Consider the following 17,327-nt stretch of genomic DNA (forward strand, 5'->3'; position numbering starts at 1 on the left):
ACGACCCTCCAAGCTACCTTAAACATAAGGCAAGATCTTGGGTAAAGTTGAGGGGTAGGGGGAAGGTGGAAGGGTGGTTGAGAGCCCCTCCTGGGAACTCAGGTTTCTGGGAAGGGAGTTGTGTTTCTGTATTACCTTTTACCTTGTCTATTTCTGTCTATAGCTGTATCTATTGTAACTATCTGCTTGTATGTTGTGCTAAGCTGTAAATATAAAGCTGCATTCAATTTCCAGAGCCTCTGAGTCTAGTCTGGGTGATTTCCAAAGTGTGGGGAGGTGGGGAACACCCAAACCATCACAGCTTGCTAATTAGTTTTTAAGTGAACAGCTTGGGCTGAAATTACCAGCATGATGTACATTAATGGCTGCTGTTGTTAAGTTGAGCAAAACCTTGACGGCATCCTAGAATATTTTAACAGAATTTTCCCCTGTGCTTTGGATCAAAGCAGTGGGGATTTGGAATTACTCAATGACCAGAAAAACAGTTTTCAGGCAAAATAAACAAAGTTGTCTTTAGCAAGAAAGTATTAAATTCGAAGAAACAGCAAGACTCAGTGGAGGAAGGAGTCTCCAGCTGCTGTGCACACACCAGGTTGTGTTTCCTTTTCAGAAGAAGGCATGACAGCACAGCTTTTCTTGCCTTTCTGAAGGACAGATGACTGAGCTGGACGGGTGGCTACGCTGCCCTTATGAACACCAGGCTGTCTAGCAAGGACTTAGAACACTCAGGCTCTGCGATTCAAAGGCAGTGAGAAACCTCAATTGGCCTTTATACTTTCCTAGGCAAATCTCTGGGAGCTTGGAGGCATAATTCCTGTGTTTTCCACGGTGTAGCATGTTTAGGCAGGTGTATGACTGATGTGCTGATAATTTGGGCCACATTTTTACAGTGTGTGAGATCACCTTCAGGAAACAGTACACAAAGCACAGGCAAGTCTAGCAAACCTCATGAGGCCTCCTCAACTATGATTCAGAAAAACCCAAGTTTCACAAAACTTGGCCCTTTTTGTGCTCCAGGGGCGTACAGAGCAGGTGCAGGGAGACAGTTCCATCTAGCAGATGTGATCCCCCAAATGGGAGTGAGGCCAAGGCCCAGGCTGCCCCAATTTTAGCCTGGGCTGGGAAAAATGGAGTTGGGAAGGGCATCATAGGACACATTTGAGCAAAGCTCTGCACAGAACACATGTCATGAAGAGGTACACAGCTCAGCGAGAGCCCTGGGTAGCAGGCTTCCTTGTGGTACCCCATCACAGGACACCATCACAGGTGACAGTGTCCAACATCTCTTAGACAAAGACCTCCCTGTGTCCTCTGCCAACCATGTCTCAGGCTTTAAGAGCTTCTGTGTTTGGTGTCTGTTTATGTTTAAGAAATAGCAAGTTTGCAAAGTGGGTTGTGAAGAGGAGTTAGAAGATGAACTGCAACCCTGTGTTGGAATGAGGTATTTAAAGCATCAGCTATCATTGTTTCTCTTCATTTTTCTCTTCACATAAAGTTCACAGCAACACAGAAATAACTTTACTGTGGTTAAAAAATGAGTGCCTCAATATACAGTGAAACAAAGGATCCAGGGCAGCAGTACAGCTTTCTAAGTATGTAATTACTTTTGAGGGGAAAAAGAAATCTGGCAGACATACAGCAATGATACTGATATAATCCCATTTTTCCTTACATACTTTTGTATATTGTTCCTAAGCAATTTTCATTTGCATGCTTTCTTTAATAAACATAAAGTAAGCCACAAAAAAGAGTATGAGTTTCTAACAACTCTTCCTGTTTGTTTCACTTACACTCTCCTTTTCGGAGCAGGTGATCAAAACAGCGTTAGGCTCTGGATCAGTACTTGAAATCAGGTCTCACTGTCTCTCTCTCTCACAAGGCTGATCTACAGTGTTAGAAAACCACAATCCCCTTTGGAAGTTATGATTCCTCCCAGTCTCTTAGCATGTCATATTCCCACTAAGGGTGAAGTCTATCAGCTTACTTTCTGGAAGGATGCTACTGTTTTATCCAATAGATCAGCATCATTATTTTGAACAAGACGGACATTTAAATCTTAAAATAGTTGAACCTAGAAAGAAAACCAATAAAGCCCTCAAAAAGCAGTGCTGAAGTTCAGAAGACAGCACATACCTCTGTGGTGGAGACAGCTCAGGAGCATGAATTCCTAAAGGCTGTCCAGGACATTTCCACACTAATTCTGGGCACAGAATTCTCGTACCTGACAGCCTTAAGTAATCCTTTTCAGCTGCATCATGTATACAAGCTTCAGAAAACAAAGCAAAATCAAACCCAAAACCCAAACCAGAGATTAATTTGGCAGCTTACCAGAACACAGGTTTCCCTGGTGATACGGGCAGGAGAAGTCATCCATTTCACAGTACTTGCCATACACCTTGCCCAGCTTGTTTTTGTAGCAGAAACATTTCCCATCTATGCAATTTCCTTGACCGCTGCAGATGGGCTGGTCCTGGTGCTGTCTGCATGTCTCAGAAGGAAGGATATCTCTACTAGAGCTACAACTATTGTCACTGCAATGGGACTGTTTGCCCTCAGAAAAAGTTTCCTCAGTCCATACTCTTTTGTGCTTTGCGCTGTCTCCATACTGACAAGCACAGCTCTTCTGCACGTTAACGATGGCGGTTTCATTGAAACCAATAGGCTTAAGTACTGCATACTTTCTTCCTCCTGCTGTATCACATCCTTTCATTGTCACTGATACATTGAAAAGTACCTAAGAAGAAAAAGATGGACTTTACATCATTAGCACTTCCTATACATTGCTTACTGCATTTAACACACAAATAAAAGTAGACTCTTACATTGTACGTGCGCTAGCTGATGATAAAATACATAGGGGCCAACTGTCACATTTGATCACAGGCTCACAGGATATTAGGGACTGGAAAGGACCCAAGGAGATCATCGAGTCCAAACCCCCTGCCAGAGAAGGACCACACAATCTAGCACAGATCACAGAGGAACACATCCAGACAGGCTTTGAAAGTCTCCAGGGAAGGAGACTCCACAACCTCTCTGGGGAGCCTGTTCCAGTGCTCTGTGACTCTTACAGTAAAGAAGTTCCCCCTTGTGTTGAGGTGGAACCTCCTGTGCTGCAACTTAAACCCATTGCTCCTTGTCCTATCACAGGTAGCAAGTGAGCAGAGCCTGTCCCACCCCTCCTAACCAGCCCTCAAGTGTTTATAAACATTTATTAAATCCCCTCTCAGTCTTCTCTTCTCCAGGCTAAAAGGTCCCAGGTCCCTCAGTCTCTCCAGTCCCCCCCTTTATAGATTAGTAATGATAGGCATCACAAATACTGTTAACAGCAGAAGACTGACATCAGTTAAGAAAGCATAGCTGCAAAAGACAAGTTTAATGCAAGTTAAATAGTAATAGAATTACCATCATCACATTCTCATTGTTACTTAATGTGCACACTCTGATATAAAACAGAAATAGATGAGAATTGGGACAAGACTAAGCAAGACAATGCACAAGCAGAGACGGAGATACTCTTTAAAAGAACCTACAATGAATGTTCTTGTGGCAAAAACAGTCTGCGCAAGCAGAAACCACACAGCTTTGTGTACTCCTACTAAACCACAGAAATGGCTCACATCTTGGCAGAATCTTGTCTTTCTCAATTCCTATAATAGGGATGCAGCAAAAGTCTTGTTGCTCTTAGTGTGGCCCTGGGCAGATCAAGTGCTGTTTTAGAGTGAACCCAATATGTAGCTCCTGGCTATGTCATGGCCATCACCACCACGCCCCAGGTCCTCTCCTCATGAACACCCACTGCCCCAGCAACTCTTCTGGCTTTCCAGAGTCCTGCCACTGGATTCTGGACCATTTTGGTGGTTAGATGACTACTGCAGAGTTTGCATCAACCACTACCAAAACTCTTTGGCAACCCTGACACATGAAATACTTTGATTGGATACCAATCTCATACTTCATGGCTGGTTTGGGATTCTGACAGGGTATTCTCACTAAGGCTATTTAGTCTGCTGATAGAAAACAACTCTTCCTTGCCTCCTCACAGAGAAAATATAAGCAAGAGGAAAAGATGAGAAAGGAGCCCAGGAGAAGGAAATACCTTTAGTCTTTACCACCAAAGAACAAAGAGTTCCAAGTAAGGGAAAAAAAAAAAAGATAAAAACTAAGAAACTGATTATATACAAGGTTGAAGCTACCCACAAAGACTGAGGCCATTCACTTCTCATCACTGTCTCCTCTTCCTGCTATGCCCCCACATCAGAACAGTCAAGCCTTTGGGGACAATGGTGGCTTTGTGAAGAGTGAGGCCATGGCTGCCTACACGGACAACAGGAGAAGAATGCTGTGCAGAAGCATGCACTTTGTGTTGTATTGAGGGGGCACACAGGCTTTGTTCTGCCCTTTGCTTTTCTTCTTGTTGTTTCTCAAATGCATCACTACACACATAGCCCCTTGGCCGCCTACACTCTCCATGCATGAGACTTCTTCCCTTTGGTTAGGGGCCAAAAGTGTGGCTCTGCAGCAATTAATTCATATGGCAGGTGCGTATCACGCAGGGAGGACAGGCTGCAGCTAGAGAATGTGCTGCTTATTCAACACAGAACCCTGCTAGAAAACATCATCTTGATGTACAATATAGTACTGGAGATGGCAGGGAGATGTGAGGGAGGGCAAAATGTGTCTTGTGTAGGAGCCATGAAATTAGTGATTAGATAAATACACCAACGTGAAGACTGACACTCGCTCATGGCCAAAGTTAGTTTTGCACCCTGAAGAGGCTGCAGGACTCTTCCGGAATATAATACACTTTGTGTTTTGGTAAGAAAAGGAAGAAAGAAGGATTAGACAATGAAAGGAATGTGAGAATTAGGGAAAAGCATTTTGCCTGTAAACAAGTACTGAAAGGAGGATTTAGGGCTAAAATAAACTAATCTCTTGAGGATGGCTCATTTTCAACAGCAGCAGAGGTTTAGGACCACATGCAACCTTTTACAATCAACTGACTTGGCTTTTTATTAAAAAGAAACAGATATAAATATTTTTCTTTTCATTAAACAGAAAAATTCCATCCCTATTCCTTGTGACATGCACAGGGAACAACACTGGAGAAGATATGAGTTAAGAAGAAAACCACAGCAAATCTCCCTCATACTGCAGAAGCTAATTAGCAGCAAGTCACGCAGATAAAATTCAGAAGAGCATAAAAATCCATCTAAAGGAACCTATTTAAAGTTCACATCTTTAATCTACTGATTTGGTTTGCTATTTCTACACACCAACACGAGTAAAATCACACCACATGAGACATATGTGCACATCAAGAAGGAAACAACTCCTTGACCCTGCTCTCCAGAAACACAGACATCTTCCTGGCAAGCAAAATTAATTACTAGTCCAAGCAATTAAATAAATAAGTCAAGGCACAGAGAAGTTGTTCTGGGAAGAAAACCATGCATCTTCCCCCACATTTTCTCGGTGCACGATGCTCCAGTTTTACAATCCATTTCATTCAGTAGGTGGCACTGATCCAAATGAGGATAAATCATTTTATTAATTTGATTTACAAAATAAACTAATTATCCACAGCCCTGACTGTGCAGGAAGACTACTAGAAAGAAAGGAGAAAAAAAAAAAGTGGTGTCTAATACAGAGCCAAGGAATACAAATTCCAGTGATTCTTTTCCACTGGGTGATTATCTCTCAGCCTCTTTATGTACAGATTTCATCACAATGAACGTGGCCATTGTGCCCAGCGGAGGACAAAGGAGGAGAGTTTTAATGGACGTTAGCTTTCAGGAAAAGCTTTGAGCCTTAGTTCCACAAGATTAGTGAGAACTAAAATAAGATTCAGGGGAAATAAAACCAGAGAATAATAGAGAGTCTGTGATCATTAATCACATAAATCCATTTTCAGTTTAAGTAAATCCCTAGAAGACTTCACACCACTAACAGGCAACTAAACAAAGTAAGTATCCCAGGTCCTGAAAGAATGAGAACTACCAACATACTTCTTCATTATATCCCACGTTTTTACATCCTTCCATGCCAATTTTTTTACTTCCATCAGGACAGATTGCAGTGATATTGAAATGAAGATCTTGTATTGGGTTATCCACTTGAATTTTCACCTCAGAGATTAGTTTCTGCAACGAGAAAACCAGTTTTAGTCACACTGCATCTCCACATATCATGCACATTGGTGACTAATACCAAGTAAGGCTACTATGTCTGACTGAAAATGAAGAAAGCTTGCCTCTGTGAGTAAAGGAATGAATTAAAGCATTGTTTTCCACATAAAGACCCAATTACATTCCAAATATACACAACCAGTGAATTGGCAGTTCTGATAAAGGGGATTATGTTTTCCAGATAAGAATGTTTTCAGCTCTTCTGAGATGGTTTTGAGCCTGTGTTTGACATGATTCGAAAATCTATTCTAACAGCCACGCACAACAAAAGCGATTGTTTGAGAGGCTACACTGGCTGTTAGCCACACATCTGAAATAAACCAGTAAACATACATGCAGCTACTGTTACTCGGCAGGAAACATCCCTAACTGGTTTGGTGCTTTGTAAACTTCTGGTATTTTGCATGTGTCTGGGAAAAAAATTCATCTGAGCAAATCTGGGGGTCTTGGTTGATGAGCCAGCAGTGTGTGTGTGCAACCATGTACTGGGTTGCATTGAGAGAAGTGTGGCCAGCAGGGCAAGGGAGGTGATTCTCTCCCTTTACTCTGCTCTCATCAGGCCCCACCTGGAGTACTGTGTACAGATCTGGAGCCCCCAACATAAGAAGGACATTGTTGGAGCGAGTACAGAGGAGGATCACAAAGATGCTGAGAGGGCTACTGCAGCTCTGCTATGAGGACAGGCTACGAGAGTTGGGGCTCTGCAGCCTGGAGAAGAGAAGGCTTTGAGGAGATCTTGTGGTGGCCTTCCAGTATCTGAAGGGGGCCTACAGAAAGGGTAGGGAGGGACTATTGACAAGGTCTTGTAATGACAGGATGAGGACTAATGGCTTTAAGCTGGAAGAAGGGAGATTTAAACTAGATGTTAGGAGGAAGTTCTTTACAGTGAGGGTGGTGAGACACAGGGAGGTTGTGGATGCTTCCTCCTCGGAGATGTTCAAGGCCAGGAGCCTTGAGCAACCTGTTCTAGTGGGAGGTGTCTCTGCCTATGGCAGGGGGTTGGAACTGGATGATCTTTGAGGTCCTTTCCAACCTAAACCATTCTATCCAAACCTATTAAGATTATACTTACTGATCTATTTGGGTCAGCTAGGACTATGTAAGTCAACAGCTGATTGATTCCCATTAGGGTTTTTTTCAACGTAAGACGACAAAAAAGCCAGCTACTTTGTAATTTGTATTTACTGCATGCTCTAAAATCCCCCTTCCTTCCAAGAAGACATATTGCTTCTGGACATCTTTACAATTTATTAAAGCTCTGTATACACTTCTGAGCTGAAGACTGCACAAAGAAATTATTACAATTCTTGGCACATTCCCATTAAATTTTTTCTTTAGTGGGATATTTTTACCACTGCAAATAGAAATGGAATTGCATGAACCTGAACACATGTTTATCTTAGTAACTTTTTAAAAACTAGTGACTCATCTTTGGCTCTTTAGCCAGGGATTTTCAGCCAGGGTTTTCCACATCTAAGCCTAAGGTTTCCCTGCTTAGAGCAAGAGTGCAAGAGGCACACTGTCATTGAACGTCAACTTCTTATCTTAGAGCTTTGGCTTTCAGGAAAGCAGAACATTCAAGCCCTGTTCACTCTATGTTTGTACATCAAAAGCTCCTAAAACTACAGTATACATTTCAAAGTGTCAAATTCAATGAAGTTTAGGATGGGAAGGAACACAGTGTCTAAAACACTAAAATACGGCATGAGCAAACTGGGAGTGGCTGGAAGAGGAAAGTCCCACAGAATCTTCCATTGATCTAAACCATTCTTTTGTTAAATTTTCATTTCCTCTCCTCAAATGTTTGCCCCACACTGCACTCTGAAAACCAGGATGCAGTTTGAGATGGACTGGGTAGAAGTGGCATACTATGATTGTCAAAATTTTGTTGCCAGCAATTTCCACCAAACCTCCACATTCAAAAAGAGATTATTTGTTTTTATGTGAGAAAGAGATTCTTTGATTTTATGTGAGAAAGTACTATATCAAGGACTACTCTGCAATTTCTCTGCACCTAATCTCCTCCTTTTGGCATATCTTCGTCTTCTGTATAATGTTTCCAACATGACAGTGAGAAATATGTGCAGAAACCCATTGTATTGACTAGGAAGAGAGCTGAGACTTGGCTCTTTGTTACAGCCAGTTTGCTGAAAGCAAATAGCCTGATTTAGGTGATTAACCTAGTACAATGGGTAATTTCAGCCTCCCATGTCCAATTAATTAAAATTCATGTGATATAAGTCAATAGCTTGCATATAGCTTTGTAAGAGATTTTTCAACTCTTAAACTTGCATGTTTGTGCAACCTACACACTTCAACATCATTCAACCATCTAATGCATCACATTCATTTTGGTACTGCTCTGTGGGCTTCCTGGCTCTGGTACATCAAATATATACAACTTGGCTTCATGTTCAAAGCTGTTTGTGAGCCCTCTTATCAGGCTATCTTTCATTCACTATCAAGATGTCAACTGCCACTTTCAAGCTGCCATTCCCAGTCAATCATTAATGAAAAATTACTTTATACTCTTTCCCATACTACTACTTTGTTCCATACCACTACTTTTGGCTGAGAACTCCCTATCATAGAATCACAGAACGTCAAGGGCTGGAAGTGACCTTGAAAGATCCTCAGTTCAACCTCCCTGCCAGAGCAGGATCACCTAGACCAGATCACACAGGAACGTGTCCAGGTGGGTTTTGAGTATCTCCAGACAGGGAGACTCTGCAACCCCCCTGGGCAGCCTGTTCCAGTGTTCTGTCACCCTCACAGTGAAGAAAATCCTCCTTATGTTTAAATGAAACTTGCTATGCCTCAGCTTCCACTCAGTGCCCCTTGTCCTGCCATTGAGCATCACCGAGCAGAGCCTGGCTCCAGCCTCCTGGCACTCACCCTTTACATATTTATAAACATTCATGAGGTCACCTCTCAGTCTCCTTCAGGCTAAAGCTATGAGATTTGACAAAGCTATTTCCATTGTTGTCTCCCAAATCCCTGTCAATCCTGTCTCCCAAATCCCTGTCAATCCTGTCTCCCCCAAACCCCTGCCATGCCTCAAAACTTCGAGTCATCACACCGCTTTGTGCAGTGTAAATTCTGCTTGGCACAATATCCACTGTTGTCAAGTTACCTCCTTGCAAATTTTCAACTGTTGTCCATTTTCTAAGAATTCAGCTGTAAAACCTTCTAGATACTACACTGCCCTTTTGCTCTGAATTTATATAGTGCCTTAGACGGTCTGTAGGTAATAATTTGAGGTGCCAAAACTAAGTAGGTCAGACACTTCTCTCAGAGACACACAGCAACAGGTGCAGAGACTCAAAGAGCATATTTACAGGCATTATCAGAACAGAAAAGTGCTTTGAGATACTGACAGCATAAGAATTTGACAGCTATCATGTGATAGTGTCACCTACCAACCTGGATAGTCAGAAAAGTAGGGAACTTAACCTTGTGGGTTTCAGATCAGAGCCAAGATCCAGGAATCTTCAACTTCAGGCTACAAAAGGTAATAAAAAAAATCCCTTCACAAATAATTACATAAACCATTGTCACTCTGATTATACCTGATAGGCTTCTACCACCAAATCATTGAGATTTGCTGCTTGTGACTCTATCTGTCTTGCAACAGTACCAGGCAGCAGGGGTAACAGATCCTATGAAAAAGACCATAATTATTGCACAGTTTTAATTTTTGACATAAATATTGTTCTTTCAAAAGTGGCAAAAAATACATCAGGTTTCTAACCTACTTTATACCAATGGAACTGGCTTCCTTGAACTGCAAAAATAACATTGATGTTATTGTCAATCAATTTTTCAGAGAGCTGCCCAAGAGATGGATGCTCCTGCAAAATACAACAGAGAAGACAGTGGGTTAGGAGGGAAACCCCTTAGATTTCACATATGACACAGCACAGGACTCCAAAATGCCCCCCAGTCTTCATTTCTAAAGGTACAGAGCAATGCTCAGCCTACATCCAAAAGAAGGTGGGGCCAACTAAATAAAGAGATCACGAGACAAAGAAAATCAATAGAGCATCAGCTGGACTGTGACAAGGTTATCTGGTGGGACTCATACAGTACTCTTTGAGTCTGATGCTTAAGAGATCTGCATAAGGTGTTGTACATGGTCTGTCTCCTGAGAGTGACATGTGGATTCCTGAGTGAAAGTCAGGGAGAAAGTACCATATGGGGGCACTAAGGTGAGGGGGCCTTGCTTTTGGGAACAGCAACGTGAGTAACTAAGTTTGTTTCTCAGAAATGTGTTCTGGCACACGGGATCAGACACATCAGGTAACTGCAGCCATGGGGGCACATCACAGCAATGTCACTATGCTGTACATATCTTACTTATGGTTGACAGCTTTCTCCTTCTCTGTGTGTCCAAGATCTGCCTTAGGAGTGACGCCTCTGCCTGTTTCCTTAGTGACACTTGTGTTTGAAGAAGGTAGTATGGATTTTACATCTCTTCCCACTAATGATACTGCTCTGTCTGGTGAAGTATCCGTGACAGCATGTCCTGTGACAGCAACCTGTCTTTCTACATTTCCTATTGAGAGATCTGACATGGCTTTGAGAGTAAGAGGTGTGTTATCCCTTCATCCAAGATGTGGGGATGCACAAAGGTGTTTGTGTGGTCCCAGTGTTCTTTGTACACCTGGGCTATGTGAGAACTTCCAAGCTCCAGTGTTCTCAAACAAACTGCATCTGAAAGTTACTGCTTATTTACCACACATTCACAAACACCATTCAAGAAGTAAATTCAACACTTACAGTGACTGGGGCCCTGACCAGTGTTTCCCCTTACAGAGATGTCTTCTGGACACCTCCACTCATGTCAAGTCCTTCAAGCTCTTTCCCCTCTATACTTTCTTCTCCTGGTATGTTTCACAAATGCCCCACACTGTCTCTCTTGCACAAACACACAGTTTCCCTACACAATTAATTTCTCCACAGTGCTACTTGTTGCTCCAAACACTCTGAAAATCTGAAGTAAATAATCTGAATGCCAAGACATCTGAGACTACACAAGGAAGCAAAATCTATTTTCCATCACGTTGCACCATTATAAAGAGTCTTGTATAAAAAGAACAAAGGAGTTTCTTGCTGCAATTCGATCTTATTCAAGGTCAGTGCCTCTCAATTCTTCTACCCTTTGGTAGGAGATAGTATTCCTTAAGATAGGTGGTGGAAGGTAGGCAACAGCAGTAAATGGGCATTCTTAGAGCTGCAGCTGGAGAGCCTACCATACATGGGGTCCAGTGAGCATGCATTCTCACTGGACAGTAGTTGTGAGTGAACTGCAGCAACAGTGGCTTTATTGCTATTTTCAGTAGCCTAGACCACAGTACTAGAACCTTCCTCCTTCTCCATGACCACACAGCACAGTGGTGAGCCTCCACGGCACTGTACATTCAACTGGCAGGCAGACCAGAGACACCATAGGTGACCCAAGGCCATGGGTGAGTGAAGCCAGATGTTCTGCATATACCTCCTGCACTGTAAATGTATGAAGGACAGGAGTACTATTGAGAGCTCATGAGATGGTGGTCAAGTAAGTTAGTCTTCCTGCTTAACACGGGATGCTAGACATGTTCAAACTCCAGCAGAGCAGCCCCTCACCATCTCTGCAACTAACAGCAGAACTCTAGCAGCAGTGATATAAAAAATTGACTTCCATGCTCTCATGGAACAAAAAATTATTCGGATGGAGTTTACTGAAGGCAAGAGATGACAGGCTTAGATGTGCAAGGGTTGCAGGGATTGGTTCCCCAAACTCCCTAGTCTGTTTACAAGTAAAGCTAAACCTTCATCTGCTTGTCAGCTCTAACACACAAGAGTACCCAGCTCGGTTAGCAGCATATTAAAGTCTCACTTCAGATTAGAAAGAAGTTTTTTTTCTTTTTATTAGAAGGGAGTTTTAATATAAAAGCATCAACAGACTCATGCTATCTTTCTTATTTTAAGCATGTAAGGAAATGACATAATGAATTGTTGGTCATTCATAGAGCCTTGCTTTGCTTAATGTGAAAACCTTGCTATACCTTATGTGTCTTTATCTTATGTCTTCCCACTACTACTTAAATGAACATATTTTCATTTTAGATCATCTTTCTTGTTTGAATTGCACCATTCATCTTACTATTTTAACCTACTGTGTTAAGCTGAGAAGATAACTACTGCAGATGTTAAGCATTTCAGAAAGGGAGTTAACCAAGCACAGATTCCACTAAAATGGACTAGATTCCTTTCCTGTCTATGCTTTTTTTGCTGACCTCTGTGTGACTGCTTAGCAAAAGTCAAAAAGAAACAGGCAGAAAATTGACTAACTGGAAACATCTCTGATGTGAAGGCTAAGCTTATGCAAGGAACTAAAGCAAAGTCCTCTTGATTGGCATGAGGGCATAATAAATATATGCTGAAATGGATTCTTCTTAAGACTACTACAGGCTAAGAGTGAAAGTAGGAAAATGATGTGATTACAGACAGCTCTTTAATTTATCACAGTACAAACAAACTGGATAAGAAAAAAGGTAAGCAATAATATGTATCATATGTTTTTCTTAAAAGCTGATAGCCTTTAATGACATTTTATTTAAACATCCAATAGTCTTTCCCCCATCCTTTCAATTTGATCATTTGAAGCTTTGTTATGGATTCCTATGAAATAAAACCCCAGAAACTAGTGCACCTATCCTTAGAGACACTACTGTGTCATGTCAAAGCTACTCTAGAAAATATCTAACATGGAGAAAGATTTCCATTCTGTCCCTTTTCTATTACTGCCTCTGTTACATGTGGGCATCTGAGAATTAGACCCTGGTTGAAAAAAAAACTTTGAGAAGGCAGTCAGAAAACACATAGGCCAAAATGAGTCACCACAGATCAAAGCATCTTTCAAAGTCATTTGACTTAGGTGGCTGACATCACTTCGTTTCATAGAATCATAGAATCAAGTAGGTTGGAAGAGACCTCCAAGATCATCCAGTCCAACCTAGCACCCAGCCCTGTCCAATCAATTACACCATGGCACCAAGTGCCTCATCCAGGCTTTTCTTGAACACCTCCATGGACAGCAATGAAAAAACTGGATGAGGCACTTAGTGCCATGGTCTAGTTGATTGCATAGGCCTGGGTGCTAGGTTGGACTGGATAATCTTAGAGGTCTCTTCCAACCTGGTTAATTGTTTCTACCTCCAGGGACAGTGACTCCACCACCTCCTTGGGCAGCCCATTTTAATGGCAAATCGCTCTCTCTGTGAAGAACTTTCTCCTAATATCAAGCCTAAGCCTCACCCAGCATCAAGAGCAATAATCATGGAAACTTCTTTTTCTATCTAGTGCAGTAAAATCAGGATCTTCCCAAACAGAATTCAGAATGTAAGTTCAAAGTCTTTCTTCAGTCAGCCATCAACCTATTGCAGGTGCTTAGAAAAGACTGATTGATTTTGTCTGTATCTTATGTTGGTGATGTTTTCCAGCTGCAACAGACTTTAATTTCTCAGGTTGGGTAGAAAATAAATATAGGTTGAAAAGACAGTACCTTTACTACTCAACATCAGAAAAAGATTTGTATCTTCAGCAACTGTTTAATGAGAAGAGAAACTTCTAATTTATAGCACAGCAAGTAGGAATAAAAACCTCCCAAAACAACACTAACAACAACAAAATAAGCACACAAAGAAACTCAAACAAACAAAAAACCAAAACCAAAACCAAAACCAGACCACAAAAAAATCCCCCTTAAGAGAAAGGGACACCACAACCTGTAAGCATACTCTGCTTTGGGAAAGGGAGGTATTATGATTATTTGCTTTTAGTAGAAGAGAGGAAGGGGCTGTTTTTATCCCAGGGACACTGTTCAGTACTGAAACTGAACAGACTGGCTAGAGGGAAACAATCCTGGCATCTGTGAGGGAATATCCAAGAGGTGACAGAGGGAGTACACGAATGCAAGAACATCAGATAATGGGGAATCCAAACAACCTTCCTGTCAGCTCCCTCCTCTGCTCAGCAGGGCCCAGAACAGCCACCAGTTCCCAGAAAGCTCCTGTATTTCATGATCACACAACACAGCCACGCTTCCTGCTGCCCCACTATCCCTGTAAACACCAGTTGCTGGCAATGGATTCAGGTCTAGCCTAACTTACACTCAGCACCCTGATGCTTGGGCTGAACACAGGCTACATAATTTAACTAAGTGCAGCAAACACAGAGAATGAAGTGCTCTAATGAGCCATATTTCTGCTTTCTGGCAATTAAGTAGTGGTGCATGGTTCTTAAATAAATGATTCTTCAGTCACTCATCACTTCAAAGCTAACAGTTATCTGCTGAAGGTGTATTACTTTGCTGCACTGGATTTGATGCAATGTTCTGCACAGGTTTTGTATTGCCACATCAGTTTCATAGTGTGAGATCCGAAGGTATTTAATGCTACAGCACAACTTTGTGGCATGACAGTATCTTCTAGTTCATCGTGGCTCAATTAGATCATAGCTGTTGTATACCTTCTGCTTTGCTTTTACCAAGCCTTTTTAATCAATGCAACTATGCATCTTCTGACCATAAAGACCACAAAGACCTTTGTCTCATTAGCAGGATTGTGCAATCCTTACATATGCATGTAAGAACTGCTCATTACTATAAAATGGTAATACACCCCCCATACCAACCCCAGTAACATATCTTCCTCTGCTGTGTCTCAGGCTCCACAATACTTTATCCCAGACAAAAATAATGCTCACATTTCACAGAATCATTGAGGCTGGAACAGACCTCTGAGATCACTGAGTCCAGCCTATGACCTAGCACCATGACATCAACTAAACCATGTCTGTGAGTGCCACATGCAATCCTTTCTTAAAGACCTCCAGGGATGGAGACTCCACCACCTCCCTGGGCAGTCCGTTCCAGTGCCTAATCACCTTTTCCATGAGGAAGAGCTTCCTAATATCCAACCTAAACATTCCCTGGCACAGTTCAGGCCATGCCCTCTTGTCCTGTCACACATTGCCTGAGAGAAGAGCCTGACTGCTTACAGTCAGCCTACAGAGACTGACTACAACTTCCTTTTAGGTAGTTGTAGATACTGATAAGGTCCTCACTAAGTCTCCTCTTCTCCAGGCTGAACACTCTCAGCTCCCTCAGCCTCTCCTGACGCAACTTTCCTTCCAGCCCCCTCACCTGCTCTGCCTCCTCAATATCCTTCTTGAAGTGAGGGGCCCAGAGTTGCACACAGTGCTTGAGGTGAGGCCTCACCAGTGCTGAGTACAGGGAAGAATGGCATCCCTAGTCCTGCTAGCCACACTCTTCCTGATAGAGGCCAAGATGCCACTGGCCTTCTGTGCCAGCTGGGCACACTGCAGGCTCATGCTCAGCTGCTGTCACCCAACGCTGCCAGATCTCTCTGATCCAGGCTGCTCTCCATCTACTCATCCCCTAGTCTGTAGTGATGCATGGGGTTATTGTGGTCAAAGTGCAGGACCCTGCACTTGGACCAGGTGATTGATTCTTCATTTCACAACTTGCTTACCTGGAAAAGTACTACTTTAATAACTGAATATAAAAGCAATGATTTGACAGCAATTTAGAATCCTTTACAGTTCTACAATGCATCACTGGAGGCAGAAACTATGACATATACCTTACCATACTCGTAGCTTTGATGTACACATTATCTTTCAAATGACAGTTTCCATCATGGGGAATTACAATCCCTGCTAATTTACTGTCAAGGGCCAGGTGGGAAGTTTGATCTGTCATCACAAGAAGCAGTCGTTTTGCTTCTTTACGCCAGCCAATATGACTCTAGAAAGAAAACAACATTAAGCATAAGCATTAAAAACAATAAACAACAAAGTGGAAAATGAATATCAAAGTCTTCTTCCAGATACTACACTGCTTAGCAGCACTGTGTTTAAAAAAGGCCATGTAAACCATTCTGTGTGGAAACCTATCATGGCCTACATCTGACAACTAACACTGTGAGTCTGAGATACACTTATCACTTTCTCTGCTTGTGAAAGAAAGACCTCTCAAAACATACACAAGTTATACATTTTGTAGTGGGCACGGATAACAGCTGCCACACTGTGTGTGTCTGGGATCCAAAAAGCATTATAACAAATAAATATGCATTCACTCATGTTGGTACTTGCTGCCCTCTTCTATTTTTACTTTATATTTACTCTATAATCTCATCATTCTAGAATTTCTTTTTCCTATGCAGCTTTCCAGAAAAGACACTGGCATGTGATCAACAAACCAACTAAAATGTGAGTGACTCCATGCACCTGCAAATTGAGAAAACCTTTCTTATGCAGCAAAATACTACATCTGTTCACCACCCTAATGGTTAAATAGCAAATTCATATTTTCATAATATTTTACTTTCCTGTAAGGAATAAACTGCTTTAAATCAAACTCTAATGGCACCCATGAATCACCTCATCCTGGTTTTCATTATTGCCCCTCTCAATTATTCCATCTTCTTCACCATTTCCATTTCCCCTCCATTTTCATCATTCTTTGCTCGTCCTTCCTACAACACTGTCTCACCTCTACCATTCCCCTCAACACCACCAGGTATCTTTCACTTCATATGAAATGTCATCTGCAGTACCATCCCTGTATCCTTCTACTCAGACAGGCTTCATCACTTACTCTTTCCTATCCTTTCTTTGCTTTGCAGAGGGATTTAGCTTCCTTCCCCAGCTCATTCCTTGCTAGCTCTGCATGGTTAAGTATCTCATAAAAGCAGGGATGATGAAGTACAGGGGAGTGTGGTATTTTTGTTAGACACACATTAGGTATCAGCCCCTAAAGGAGATTTTGCTTATTAACAGGTTGTGTCTTAAATAACACCAAATTCTCCTCCAGCACCACAAACTTCTTGCTCCTAAGACTTCCTCATTTTACATTATCACCTCAAGACTCCTACCTACGTGTCACAGCAACCAAAAGTTTAAAGTACCTTCATGTTCTAACATGCTGCTGTTTGCAACAAGGATATATTGGTTAAAGCAAGATGGGGCAAGTGGTAAAGTTCCACTGCAGGCAAAGTGAGTGCACTTTAAATGATACATCATGATGGTCATTATGAATTGTGCATTGTTCTCATCCACTTTGGGTCG

At 42.0% G+C, this 17,327-nt stretch overlaps 1 protein-coding gene across 2 annotated transcripts in view; it reads right to left on the reverse strand.

Annotated features, from left to right (window-relative positions):
* Positions 1 to 17,327, reverse strand: part of ITGB8 (integrin subunit beta 8) — a 57,317-nt gene that overhangs the window by 12,204 nt on the left and 27,786 nt on the right. For both annotated transcript variants that reach the window (XM_064167297.1, XM_064167298.1), the window contains exons 6-10: positions 15,844 to 16,002; positions 9,944 to 10,039; positions 9,758 to 9,847; positions 6,009 to 6,143; positions 2,329 to 2,734 (exon numbers count right to left, since the gene is read on the reverse strand). In XM_064167297.1, coding sequence (XP_064023367.1) covers positions 2,329 to 2,734; positions 6,009 to 6,143; positions 9,758 to 9,847; positions 9,944 to 10,039; positions 15,844 to 16,002 — 886 coding nt within the window. The remainder of the gene's footprint in view (positions 1 to 2,328; positions 2,735 to 6,008; positions 6,144 to 9,757; positions 9,848 to 9,943; positions 10,040 to 15,843; positions 16,003 to 17,327) is intronic.

This window comes from Pogoniulus pusillus, chromosome 28 (genome assembly GCF_015220805.1).
Source record: "Pogoniulus pusillus isolate bPogPus1 chromosome 28, bPogPus1.pri, whole genome shotgun sequence".
NCBI classification, from domain to species: Eukaryota; Metazoa; Chordata; class Aves; order Piciformes; family Lybiidae; genus Pogoniulus; species Pogoniulus pusillus.